Below are 14,135 nucleotides of genomic sequence, written 5' to 3' on the forward strand. Positions count from 1 at the left end.
AATACCCAGTGAGAGTGGTCTTGAACATTCTCTGGAGAGGGATTGTCTTTTGGTGGGCTGCCTTGGAGGTGGAGTCTGGACTGAGGCAACTCCCAGGGGAGGGAGCTTGGGATGGAACTTCCATGATGTGGGAGTGATTTCTTATTAATAAAGAAACTGCCTAGATCCATTTGATAGGCCAACCCTTAGGTGGGCAGAGAAAACAGAACAGAATGCTGGGAGAAAGAAGCTGGATCAGGGAGTCGCCATGATTCTCCCACTCCAGACAGACGCAGGTTAAGATCTTTCCTGGTAAGCCAGCTCGTGGAGCTACACAGATTATTAGAAATGGGTTAGATCGATATGTAAGAGCTAGCCAATAAGAAACTGGAACTAATGGGCCAGGCAGTGTTTAAAAGAATACAGTTTCCGTGTAATTATTTCGGGTAAAGCTAGCAGGGTGGGCAGCCGGGTGCTGGGGACGCAGCCCCGCTGCTCTTATTACAACACTTCCACCCAAACATTCTAGACTCTTTGGAGGTTTAGGAAATTCCTGTAGTGACATATAGCCCAGGAGTGTTTGGATGAGCTAAAACTGTTGGCTAAAAATAATCTCACCCATAGGCTCCTCTTCTGCTGTCAGACTTGGGGCATGACTAGAGAGAGCTCCTAGGGAAGGGGCATGCCCTTTCTCTGTCCTTTGGAATCAGTGAAGCAGAAGCTGACTGAAGGTAATTGGTATGAGGCCAGGTCTCTTAGAACAGCCCTTGACCCACTGAAGGAGGCAGCTGGCCTGCCTGAGTGGTCGTCAGCACTGACCAAAAACCCCTGTGAGCAAAAGCCCGCAGCAAGGGTGGGGCTGGACTTGCGCCATTGCTGCCATTTCAGCAGGGCTGTGCCTTCAGGATAAGCAGAGAGCAAAGCAATACGGAGTGGGGACAGGAAAGAGGTGCCGACATTTTGATATAAGCAAAGTGTGTGTGTGTGAAAACTCAAAACCATCAGAGATAAGAATCAAACATTTAATTTAAAGGAAATCCAGTGCTTATGCAGTGCAGTCGTTTAGAGAACATGACTCGCCTCCGAGAGGAGCAGATGTTTCCAGCGGCATAGTTTGTCTCTTGTCCACACCTGCCCCGCAGCTGTTCGTGCTTGATGGCCACACCGAGAGCTTGTTTCCACTGGTGTGGTCCTTGGCCCCAGACTATCGGGTCTCTAAAGGAGACCTTTTATCCCTTCATGATGATGCCGACTGGGAAAGGCAGCAGCTCTGAAGTCATCAAGCATAGTAGACGTGAACAAATATCAGAAGCGCAAACAACAGGATCCCGCTGGCATCCACGACTCTCTTCCAGAAGGGGCTCTCTGGTATGTCACTCCAGTCTTTCATCTTCTCTTGGTGTTCCTTGCTCTTTCTAGTTGCCATTCTCCTGGCCAGAATCTCCAAGCTGATGGATGTGTCACTGGACCCCATCTGCTCCCAGGTTGCCTTTCTCTTCTCCTCGGTGGTATTCTCAGGGCCTATCTTGGTTTTTGCCTGTGCGTCAAGACCACAGAACAAGTCCCAGAACTTCCAGAAGCAGGTATTGGTCTCCCCAAACATGCCTAGAAGAAATGGAGAAGGTCAAGGGGACAAGCAGGCTCTAATTCAGAAGGTAGGACTTGATGGGGAGGCCCACCTCAGCAGAATGAAGTTCTTTGGCCATCTTATATGAAAGTCCATTGTCACCTAACCCAAGGACAGTTCTCAGAGAAAACAGCTAAAATAGAGGGTGAAAAGGGGCTTAGGAGGCCTTGGGGAGGCGGAAAGCTCAGAGTTGTGCCCACATGGTCTTGATTAGGGAGCCTGCGTGTTACAGAAATGTAACTCACTATTACATATGTCAGTACGCTGTTACAATGTCATTCTCCATTACTGCCGGTCTAGGGCAGTTGGTAGCTGCGCCTCTGGGTACACCCTCCTGTGATGTCATTATGTTTTGAGGACACAGGAAACCCTGTGATTCCTGGAAGAGGACATCATTCTCTTCGATGACATCTGGGGCGTGTCTTCTCCAGGAAGCTCCAGTCCTTGGCTTGGCCGGAAGAGCATCTGCAGCTACCTGGGCCCTGGAGGAGCATCTTATGGCCGTCCTGAAGGGGAGGCTAGTAACTTCAGAAGGCTGCCATTCCTTTCTCTAGGACTCCCAACTGGAGCTGCACATTACCCCAGCGTCTATCTGCACTGATGGTGTAGGCTGGCCCCTTGGAGCCTGTGCTGGCCACGATCAGTACCGTGTTAAGCTCTATCCCACTATTCTGAACCCAGACACTGCCTAGAATGTGACCTTCCAGTTATGCCTGGGGATAGGACAGCTCCATTTCAGTCAGAGCTGGATCCCAGCTGCTGTGCTGTGACATCCGAGGTCTCATCACTGAACAGCCTCTGAGTCACCCATGTCTCCTGCCTCCTGTCTCTACAGCTGGGGCTGGAGAAGCTCAGGGACAGTGGAACTGTCAGTCAGAGATAGAGTGGTCTCCATTACAAGGTGAAAGACCAGTCAGTGACATGGTTATCTCATACTGTGGCTGAGAGTCCTGATCACCAGCCATGTTGTGGCTTCTGCTCTTAAATGCTCATGGTATTGCTTTATCACGCAGTGCCCAGGAGCGCACGGGCTGCAGGGAGAGGCACTGGAGACGTGCAGGAAAGTCAACTAGAAATTCAACCTCAGCCCAAGGCACCTAACAGTGAGGCTGTATGGTGAGCCCCCTACTGTCTCGGGCTGAGAGCGAGAGCACACATTTTGAGGCAGCGTGCATCCTGGCTCTTTCACTGACTGGTTGGTTCCCTGACCGCTAAGCGCCCTGTCTCGCCAACTCTAAGATGGGACTTATTCCAGCTTGCTTCTGTTGCTATGATAAAATACTGACCAAAGAAACTTGGGGGAGGAAAGGATTTGCTTCCACTTATAGGTTACAGTCCGTTATTGAGGGGAGTCAGGGTGGCGGTTCAAGGCAGGAGCATCAATCAGGAACCATAGAGGGATGCTGCTTACTTGTTTGCTCCCAGCCTCACATTCAGCCACGGTACCCAACCCAGGACCACCGGCCCAGGGGTGATGCTGCCCAACAGTGACCTTGGTCTTCCCATGTCAATCAATAATCCAAAAACTGCCCCCAGAGACACGCAACACAGGCCAGTCTGATCTAGAAAATTCCTGAGTTGAGGTTCTCTCTTTCTGGGTGGCTCTGGGTTGTAACAACTCGATAGTTGGAGCTGACCGTGATAAGCACACCTGCCCCAGATAAGTGTATTCTGAAGGACTCTGGCACCAAGGCCAGTTCCAGCCCCTTAGGAAAAGGAAAGCCACCAGCAGCAGGAACGGGGAGGATCTTGAAACATGGGGCGTTGTGCCCAGCACAACTGACTGCCATCCCATAGAAGTCCGCAGGCCAGCCCTACCAGGGTACCCGTCTTGCAATGGAGGACGCGTCAAGCCTCTCAGGACTCTGAACCTCCTCAGCAGGAATGAGCAGGCGACCGGGAGCTCTACCTCCTCCCAGCCTGACCTACTCTCTACTTTCTTTACTCCCACAACCTCATAGCCTGGAGCTACTCTCTGTCCCAGACTCAAGCCTAACCTCCACATCTTCATCCCTATCTGTGGCAGTGGCTTTGAGAAGCCCAAACCATCAGACTCACTCCTGGATCCTGTAGACCTGCAGGCTCTTTTTCTGATGCTATTTGATGAAAATCTCACTCTCAGTCCCCCCCCTTTCTCTCCCTCTCTCCCTATCTCTGCTTCCTTGGACTGAAACTTAGCTCTGTCACCCAGATCCACATCCAGGAGGGAAAGTCCTCCCTCCTTGCCCTTCTCCGGAGCCTCTGGTTTGGAATCCTGTACTATTGCCCTTCTTCTTCACACTCTGCTTCCCCTTGAGCACCGCGTGCCCATTTGCTCTGTCTGTGGAGCAGAACCCAAGGGCTGATTCCTGAGACTTCACCTTCGGTCATCACCCTTGCTGTGAAATGTTTCTGGAAGGCCAGACATTCTTGGGTTCCTGCCCCCTTGCCTGTGCCTCCTCATCACCTGGATTTCCCCTTACTTTGTCCTAATTTCTTTCTTCTTTTCCCTCCCCTCTAGGATCTACCTGGCCTCATAAACTCCTTGGGCGAACAAGCCCAGGAAGCATTTTAGGGGGAAGAAAGCGAGCGCTTCTGTCCAAAAGAATGTTTCTAAGGCTAAGAATGGGGTAGGGAGTGCTTGGGGCAACTGATCCGGCTTCAGGATCCACCCAGGACGGCTTCCCACAACTGTTGGTGATCTTGGTGGGTTAGGAGGTGCTGGGAGAGCTGACCCGGCTTCAGGATCCACCCAGGATGGCTTCTCACAACTGTTGGTGATCTTGGTGGGTTAGGAGGTGCTGGGGGAGCTGACCTGGCTTCAGGGTCTGCCCAGGACAGCTTCCCACAGCTGTGAGTGATCTTGGTGGGTTAGAAGGTTCTGGGGGAGCTGACCCGGCTTCAGGATCCACCCAGGATGGCTTCTCACAGGGTGGATGGTCTTCCCTACCTTGCTGGAATGTGGAACTGGGGAAGATCTTCCATCTCATCTCCTTTCCTAAAGTCACCCTCCTCTGTTGGCTGTTGCGTAAACTCCAGCAGAGACCATGGAGCTGATGTGGAGAGAGCAGGACAGGAGGGTGTCACCATGGGACCTTGGCCTGCAATCGTGTATCACCACAATCTACAGGCAGGAGCCATGACCCAGGAGGCTGAAGAGGGAGATGCTGGCTGGACATTAACAGAAGGTGGAAGTTAGGTCAGAGGGGACATGACGGCAGTAGGGAAGCCTCGGTTTATGCGTTGATTCAGGTCGTATGTAATTGCATGATCTTAGTTAGTGCTGTAGTACAACCTGTCAGTGTTCTTCAGCCTAATCCAAAGTTGGAGACAATGAGTTCAGGACTCTCCCTGTTGGGAGGAGAGCCAGGAACATGCATTTCTCACACCTGGAGGATAGAAGAAGCAACCCACCACTTTTTTTTTTCGAGACAGGGTTTCTCTGTGTAGCTTTAGCTGTCTTGGAACTTGCTCTGTAGACCAGGCTGGCCTTGAACTTACAGAGATCCACCTGCCTTTGCCTCCCAAGTGTTGGGATTAAAGGTGTGTGCCACCACCATCTGACACTGATTAATTTTTATTTGATGTGCATTGATATCTGCTTGTTTTATGTGCATTGATGTTTTGCCAGCATGTATGTACGTGTGAGGGTGTCAGATCCCCTTGGAACTGGAGTTATAGACAGCTGCCATGTAGGTGGTGGGAACTGAACCTGGGTCCTCTGGAAGAGGAGACAAGTGCTTTTAACCACTGAGCCATCTCTCCAACCCCTACCCACCGCTTCTGGTCCACCTCTTCCAGCAGTGTGGAAGAGTTCTGATATCTCACTGAACAGGGCGTCATGAAAGATAGGAGCTGCTGTCATCTCAGAAGCCCTCCTTTGGACACTCTCCCTTAGAGGGCAGTAACACAAGCTAGGAGAGCTGGATCCCTCTGCCTGGCCCCAAGAAAGAGCTTACCTGCTCAAGTTCAATATAGTATCTTCACACGCCCAAGGAGCACTCCCTTTCCTTTCCTAACCATTTCTTTGAAGAATATTTTTGGTGGGCTGGAGGCATCGCTCATTGTTAAGACCACCTGGTTAGCATGCACAAAGCCCTGGGTGTGATCCCCAGGACCACGTATTTGGCACGGTGACCTGATGACAATCTATGTGCACATTTCACTTCCCCAGCAACCCTGCAGCCTCTCGTGAAGGAGGCTCTGGGTGTGGGGAGGGGCTTGTGCTCAATCCTGTGCCTTATCTTTGGGCTCCTGAGCTCATCTGAGTTGAAGGCAGAGTGCCATCTCTCCAGTTATGTGATCAGAGGTTCTGTGTTGGGAGGGTTCAGGCCAAGGCAGGGCTCTTCATCACTGACCCTCTCAGGTCCCTCCCTGATGGAGGAAGGTCATTGGTTAAAAAAATAAAGAAACTGCTTGGCTGGCTCTCATAGGTTAAAACATAGGTGGGAGGAGTAAACAGAACAGAATGCTGGGAGGAAGAGGAAGTGAGCTCAGAGAGAAGCCATGCTCTGCTCTCCTGGGCAGACACACGCGATGAAGATCCGACCCAGGATGGACGTAGGCTAGAATCTTCCCAGTAAGCGCACCTTGGGGTGCAACACAGATGATTAGAGATGGGCTAAATTAATATGTGAGAATTAGCCTAGAAGACGCTAGATAGAAATGGGCCAAGCAGTGTTTAAAAGAATACAGTGTTCGTGTAATTATTTCAGGGCATAAGCTAGAGCTAGCCATGTGGGCGGCCGGGGTGCCGGGGACGCAGCCCCGCCGCTCCTATTACTACACCTCCCCACTAGAGAGTTCAACAGAGTTCACAAAGCCTGTGGGGCAGACAGGAGAGATGCTCAGAACATACTAAGCTGACAGACTGAGGAATGGACATGAGGACAGAAAAGAATGCCAACAAGATGACGGAGGAAGAGCCTGGGGATAGCAAATGGCCACCCGCGGCACCTTGCTGGTTCACTGATGATGCAGGGATGCCAGCATCCTGGCCTTCCACATGGGCTGTCCCTCTTTCGAGTGGGCTGCGTGTGGAAGAAGAGAGAATGTGTATAATGGAGAAGTGGGGGAGACTGGGGACACCTGAGGCTTCCAGAGAGGCTCAGCTTGGGTTTTTTGTTTTTTGGGGGGGCTTGGGTTGGTTTAGTTTTGTTTTTAAATAGGTTTTTGCTAAGTAACCGGCCTTGGAATTTGCTACCCACCCAGCTACCCTAACTTGCAATACCTCTACCTCCATCATCTCTAGCTCGACTTTTGAAATAGCATTCACCCTTTTGTTCAGACTAAGTAAAGCTGCAAGCAAGGCATCCCCATCCCCATCTGTGCTGCTCCCTCCTGAATGTCAGGTAGGTGCCTGGGACCCCCACTCTGGCCAACACCAATTCCTTGTTGTGCTAGGGTGTCAAACAAAGTGGACGACAAAGTGGAGCCCGTTCCGGCTTTGGAACCTAATAAGGACACTCAGTAGTTTCATTTTCTTAGACAAGTTATTTAACTTCTCTGATCCCAAGCTCTCTAATAAATAGATAAAACAGATGGCTGGCACTTGCCTGCTGGGGGAGTAAGAAAGGACTTGAAGCCTAACTCTCAAACTAAGAGGTGTATAATGATCAATTGTTGCTTATTATCCTGTTGGTGGTGCTGGGGACGTCAAGCAAGCACTCGACCCCAGCCTCTCAGGTTTTAAGGCAGGATCCTTTTTGTGGTATTTTGCATATTTCTGACCTACCCCACACAGTGTCCTCCCGTTTTCATGAATCCAGGCATTCCTCCCTCATTTGTGATTTACCATTCATCCCCGGAACTCCCCAGAGCATCCTAACAGCGACACTTACGTGCACATCCGAAATTGGTTTGGTGGCTAAGGAGATGGCCAGTGTGGTAAGGAGAGTGACCAGGAAGAGGAAGAAGCCGAAATAGAGGTAATGGAGGCCACAGATGAGCGTGGGGCACGCGCGGCCTCCCTCACAGGGCGAGGGTCCATAGAAAAACTCAGCCAGCAGTCGAAAGGCTCCGATGGCGGTTCCCAAAACCAGCCCCCAGAAGGCACCCTGCCGAAGAATCCAGACAAGAGTTACAGGGGCAGAGGGAGATAAGACAGAGTGGCATCTTCCTCCCCTTGCTGACGAGCTGCATTCCAGGGTTGCTTTGGTTGAAAAGAGGGCACTGATACCATACAGCAGAGGGTCTTATTAGCAAGGGTGGGGCTGCCAGACCCTGGCACTGTCTTTTAGTCAAACAGGGAACTTAGGAAACTTTGGAAACATTTTTAACTGAGACCACAAGTAGACATCTCAAACTGTGTCCAAAAAACGAGCTTCATCTTCCCTGTTTCCCTAAGTGACAGCCCAGCTTCAAGATGCTCAAGTCTCGCTCGAGTCAAACCCCGGAGCTGCCTCGAGCTCTTCCCTTTCCATGTTGTTCTGCCATTATCTCACAGCCAATACTGTTGGCCTCTGCTTCCAAAATCTGTCCAGAAACCAGTCCCTTACCATGACCCTCACCCCCATCTTCCCTTTTTTGGGGTGCGGGGGGGGTGCATCTTGTTCCTAACTGTCCACAGGCTCTGCAGGTTCTTCTACTAGAGAACGCCAAGCCTCTACCGGGACCCTCTAGCGACATCTCAGCCCCTGCCATCAGGATCAAGCCTCATCCGGGTATCATGGCTGACCTCACCTAGCACCACTACTCCCCACTTGGTCACTTGGCTCCTTCCTGCTCAGCCTGCTTCTGCACCCGCAAGCTGCCTACTTTGCTTCTGACTTGAATTCTGGCACTTGCCCTTTCTTTCTGCTGAGAATTCTCCCCACACATTGGTATTTCTGGCCTTGATTCCGGGCCACGTCCTTAGCAGGGGTTTCCTGCTGAGCTGTGTCCTTGTTTGTCTCACACTCACTGTCCCCCTTACAGCTTCCTTGACTTTTTTATATTCTTTTAAAAATATTTCAGATTATTTACTTATGTATTTTATGCATATATCCATGCATGCCAGAAGAGGGCGCCAGATCCCATGTTAGATGGCTGTGAGCCACCGTGTGATTGCTGGGAATTAAATTCAGGACCTCCAGAAAAGCAGCCAGAGCTTTTAACTGCTAAGCCATCTCTCCAGCCCTCATTTTTTAAATATTTATTTTTATTACTTTTAATTATGTATATGTGCCTGTCTTACTCATAGTTACTGTTGCTATGATGAAACACCATGACCAAAAGCAAGTTGAGGAATGGGTTTGTTTGGCTTACACTTCCACATTGTGGCCCATCATTGAAGAAAGTCAGGACAGGAACTCAAGCAAGGCAGGAACCTGGAGGCAGGAGCTGATGCAGAGACCATGGAGGAGTGCTTCCCCTGGCTTGCTCAGCCTGCTTTCTTAGAGAACCCAGGACCACCAGCCTTGGGATGGCACCACCCACAATGGGCCGGGCCTTCTCCCATCAATCACTAATTAAGAAAATGCCCTACAAGCTTGCATATTCTTAATTGAGGCTCCCTCCTCCCTGATGACTGCTCCTGTCAAGTTGACATAAAATTAGCAAATGTGTAGTGTAAAGTAAAGCCTTAATGCCTGGCTTTAAGGGAAGTGTATAGTAAGGCCTCTGCAACTGGCTTTGAGAGAAATGTTTCAGCACAGTCTTTGCTATGTTTGGGTTGATCAGTAGAGGTTGGGAGATTGTTTTGAGACTGTTTAGACCTTGAAGAGATGTTGTTTCTCTGGAGTCTGCACTTGGCTCTTGTGAGAGCTGGAGTTTGCAGCTGTACTGACCTTGATCCAAAGACACTCCTGGCAAACAAGGAATTCTTACTTTTGCTTAGGGCCGTAATCAAAATGAGCTGAGATGTGTGCGGGCTGTCAACTCTCAAGGGCAGCAAGAACAAGATGACTTTGTTAGTTGGAGCGTTTCCCACTAACTTTTCCCTATTCATCTTCTATGTGTTTGAATAAAGTAACAGAGTGAGCTAGCTGGGTGTCAGTCTTTTCTAAGAAGGCTGAACCCCTCTGCTCCTTCTCTCTACTGTGGCGCCTACAACAGACGGGGAACCATGCAAATGCTCTTAACAAGTGAAGCTGTCTCTCTCACCTCACCCCACCCTACCCTACCTCACATTCTTTTTTTTTCTTTTCTTTTCTTTTTTTTCTTTCTTTTTTTTTTTTTTTTTGGTTTTTCGAGACAGGGTTTCTCTGTGGCTTTGGAGCCTGTCCTGGAACTAGCTCTGTAGACCAGGCTGGTCTCGAACTCACAGAGATCCGCCTGCCTCTGCCTCCCGAGTGCTGGGATTAAAGGCGTGCGCCACCATCGCCCGGCTCACATTCTTTTAAATATTCTGTGTTACTACCACAAAGATTTATCTGCTCATTCGGTGTCTCCCTCCCCCCCCATTAGACTGACTACTTTATAACCGGACTAGATAAGGGCTGGAGAGTTGTATCTAGAGACTCTCTCAAGCTGGGAGGTGTAAAACAGGATCTGAGTGTAGGAAGCACCATAGAGAAAAGCCTCAGCCTCAGGCCAGGCAGCCCACAGCAGTCACTTCCGGAAGGAGCCGTGCAGAAAGCAGGTGACTACACCATAACGCTGGGTAGGAGAGGAGGCTGGAAAAGTGCTTGAGGTTAATAGAGGAATTGGAAAGTACGATACACCTGCATCCTTGAGCCAGGGACAGCAGGAGAGCTCCAGGGATGTCCCCATATCCCCAGACCCTTGTCATCAGAAAGAGGCAGACTTCCATAACTGCTTCCCCTTCCTGCCCATCCCTTTCCAAGGAGAGCAAAGTGAAGCAACTCTGGGGACCAAGATACTCCTCTGACACTGTTGCTACTAAGTTAAGTCTTTGTGACCTGGGTAGACTTTGTGACTGGGTATCGAAGCTCATGCTGGCCTCCAGACTCCCTCAGTGTCACAAGGATCTGTCACACATCCCCGAGTCCATGTTCGCATCTTAGCCCTTCTCACCTCCTCCCCCACCCTAAACTCCCTCCAGCTCCTGTGGGCTTCCTTCCCTAGCTACTCATTCTCTTTATAACCCTGCTATTCTTGCATCCATCTCTCTCTCTCTCTCTCTCTCTCTCTCTCTCTCTCTCTCTCTCTCTCTCTCTCTCTCTCTCCTGCGACGTTCAATCTACTTCTTTCTCTCTCTCTGTTCTGGACTCTTCTAGATGCCTATGCTCTCATATCTATAAAAAACCTTCCCTTTAACCAAATGATGTCCTCAGGTGATACTTAAGAGACCTCCCTAAGGCAGCTCTTATCTTAGAAGACAGCCTCTCACACCGTTCCACGCGAGTACCCACCTGCTCATTGACTCTCTTGCAAAATACAGCAAGCAGAAAGACAGCAGCCACACTCGGTGTCAGGCAGCTCTTGAGAACCTGCATGTACTCAAACAGTGCCTCACTGGAGACCATTTCTATAGTGGGGATCCAGACAATGGTGATGGAGAGCAAGATTATAACAAAAAACCTGTGAATTAAACCAACACCCAGTGATGAGTTGAAGATATTTTTTATCCTGCAAATCCTAACCAGTAGCTTTTCCTTAGTTGCTTATATAGATAATTATTACTACTATTGTTGCAATTATGGTCTATTTTAGGGAAAGTTGTAGTGTGAATTCCAATTGGTCTTAATAATAAAAACCCAGAGTCAGATACAGGGATAAAAGTTGAAAGATCAGAGAAACAGAGTAGCCAATCACTACCTCTTACCTCTACCAAATCCTGAGACCAAATGGGTGATTGTGTCTCTAGGAATCTTCAGACTGAGTTCACTGAGCTCCTGTCTCACCTATATTCCTCTCTCTGCCCAGCCATATCCCTTCCTCTCTCCACCTTCCTAGTACTGGGATTAAAGGCATGGGACTCCCAAGTACTTGGATTAAAGGTGTGAACCATCATTACCTGGTTCTTTCTCTCTTTTTACACTGGATCAATCTCAAGTAACCCAGGGTGTCCTTGACTTCACAAAGATTCTTCTGTCTCTGCCTCCTGAGTGCTGTGAGTGCTGGGATCAAAGGTGTGAGCCACCACTGCCCGTCCTCTATGGCTAACTAGTAGCTTAGCTCCACACTTTGAACTTTGGGCAAGCTTTATTTGTTAGATCACAAAGAAAATACCACCCCAGAAAGTTTCATGGCCAACTGAGAATTTCTATTCTCCAGTGTTTGGAAGAAAAGTACTATAAATGTCTAGTAGATCTATTTGATATATGATGTCATTTAAATCAGATGTCTCAGTCTATTATTTGTTGGATTGAACTGTCTGTAGAGAGACTGGACTATTGGGGTCACCTACACCATTAAGTTGGTACTAACCTGCTTCTTTACCTCAGGGGTGTTTGTTTATAAAGTCGAGCTCAGCAGGATTCATTTCCTGATCATTAAGAAATGACTTTCTTCATCCTCTTGGATTAATTTCGGTGTCAAGTCTATTTTGTTTGAATAGTAATACCTGCTTAATCCCTAGTTCCAATTGCTTCCAATGCCTTTTTTCGAGTCTTTCACATAGCATAGTATGTATTTCGGTGGTACAATACATTTTTGAGGCAATAAAGAGATAGGTCTTGTTAAGATTTTTTTTTAAAAAAAAGATTTATTTATTTATTTATTATCTACATAGTGTTCTGTCTGTCTTTATGCTTGCAGGCCAGAAGAGGGCACCAGATCTCATTACAGATGGCTGTGAGCCACCATGTGGTTGCTGGGAATTGAACTCAGGACCTTTGGAAGAGCAGTCAGTGCTCTTAACCTCTGAGCCATCTCTCCAGCCCCTTGTTGAGATTTTTAACTCAATCTGCAGAGGGCGCTAGATCCGTGTATTCACAGGTATGAGCTAGGAAAACCAGAAATATTAAACACACAGGGTTGTCTCTTCAAAGGAAGAGGTGTATAGCCACATCTGGATTCCCCAGACTCTTGTTTATCTCAGCCATTCTCCCGAGACCCTTATCTTGAGCACTGTTTCTCAGTCAATAGAATGCATCTCTATGGGAGATATCACAGGTACTTTACAAATGACAACAGAGGTTCATCAATAGTCTGGTGACCTTTGCACTGTCTATATAACCAAGACCACACCAGATCCTCCCCCCAAGACCCTTTAAGATGTCATAGGTAGTCAATCTATAGAACACGTTGTACTGACTAATTTTGTTTGTCAACTTGACAAAAACAAGAGTCACCAGAGGGGAAGGAGCCTCAGTTGAGGAAATGCTTCCATGAGAGCCAACTGTAGGGCATTTTCTGAATGAATGATCAATGGGGAAGGGCACAGCCCATGGTGGGTGGTGCCATCCCTGGGATTGTGGTCCTATATATTTAGTGTTTTAACTGCAATATAATGTGAGGAGGATTGACTTCTATATTTCATTCAGCTATTTGTGTTTTCCTGAAACTCATTTAAGAGCTCTTTGAACATAATTATAATCATTCTTTTGAATTCTTAGTTTGGAATTTCATCTGCTCCGTGCTCACCAGATGCCTAGTGATTCTTAGGAGGAATCGCATTGCCTTGCTTTTTCATGTTTCCTATGTTTTATGTCCAGCCTTGTGCATTTGGAGCTGAGCCACCAAGTTCAGTCACAGGTATTCTTTCACAGAAGTGTTCACAGTGTTCACGAGGGACTCCATCACAGCACAGTTGTGGCCTCTCTCTCCTCTTGAAAACCACCACCAGGGGCAGCAGACTAAATTCTCAGTATTCCACTGAGAGTAGAATCCTGCTTGCTGGTTCCAGTCTCACATCTCTTAGCATTCCTTCCTCAGCTCTCAGAAATGCCTGTCACCCCCCGTCAGGTCATAGGCTGGTCAGTCACAACTGAGCAGGTGTGCTACTTGGAACCTGAGTCTGCGTTCCCCTCCAGACTCTGGTTTGGATCAGCTCTTCTCCTCTCTGAAGAGAATACTTCACGGTTCCTATCCAACATGTCTTCCCCCACATTCTAAAGGAATCCGGCAGGCCAAGTTGCAACATTTAATGTTGTGAAACCTGTTCTTGGTTTCCTGAGGGTCTGGCTCCTGAAGGTCTAGGGCTGCCAATTCACCAACCCAATAGGGGTCTTTTTAAAATATCGTCTCATTGTTGCTCCAGGTAAGTGCTGGGAGGTTTTTAATTACTAAGCCATTTGTCTTATATTGAAAAGGAAATCACCTCAAGGAACATGCAATTGGTTTAAATAAATAAATACATTCATAAAATCCTAACCATTTAACTCAAGTGTTTAGTCTCCGTACAGTTCATAAAATATCTTTTATAAATCTGGTCTTCTAGGTGCCACCCCCACTAATTTTTTTAACTTAACCACCTGTTGTCTTCTTCCCATCTTTTCTGGTTTAATTTGAACTTCTCAAATAATGTATCGGTCTCTATTTTCCTTCTATTAACTTGCTAAACCTTCTTTTGTTTTTTGGGTTTTCTGATTTTGTTTTTTGAGACAGGGCTTCTCTGTGTAGCTTATGGATTCTGTCCTGGAACTTGCTCTGTAGACCAGGCTGTCCTTGAACTCATAGAAATCCACCCGCCTCTGCCTCCCAAGTGCTGGGATTAAAAGTGTGT

At 48.2% G+C, this 14,135-nt stretch overlaps 1 protein-coding gene across 1 annotated transcript in view; it reads right to left on the reverse strand.

The window, feature by feature from the left end:
• Window positions 1-1,258: 1,258 nt before the first annotated feature.
• LOC142854416 (sodium/glucose cotransporter 1-like) overlaps window positions 1,259-14,135 on the reverse strand; it is a 37,188-nt gene continuing 24,311 nt past the window's right edge. The window contains exons 11-14 of the mRNA XM_075979938.1: window positions 10,879-11,047; window positions 7,426-7,641; window positions 4,536-4,638; window positions 1,259-1,584 (exon numbers count right to left, since the gene is read on the reverse strand). Coding sequence (XP_075836053.1) covers window positions 1,259-1,584; window positions 4,536-4,638; window positions 7,426-7,641; window positions 10,879-11,047 — 814 coding nt within the window. The remainder of the gene's footprint in view (window positions 1,585-4,535; window positions 4,639-7,425; window positions 7,642-10,878; window positions 11,048-14,135) is intronic.

The sequence above is a fragment of the Microtus pennsylvanicus genome, chromosome 7 (assembly GCF_037038515.1).
Source record: "Microtus pennsylvanicus isolate mMicPen1 chromosome 7, mMicPen1.hap1, whole genome shotgun sequence".
Classification (NCBI taxonomy): Eukaryota; Metazoa; Chordata; class Mammalia; order Rodentia; family Cricetidae; genus Microtus; species Microtus pennsylvanicus.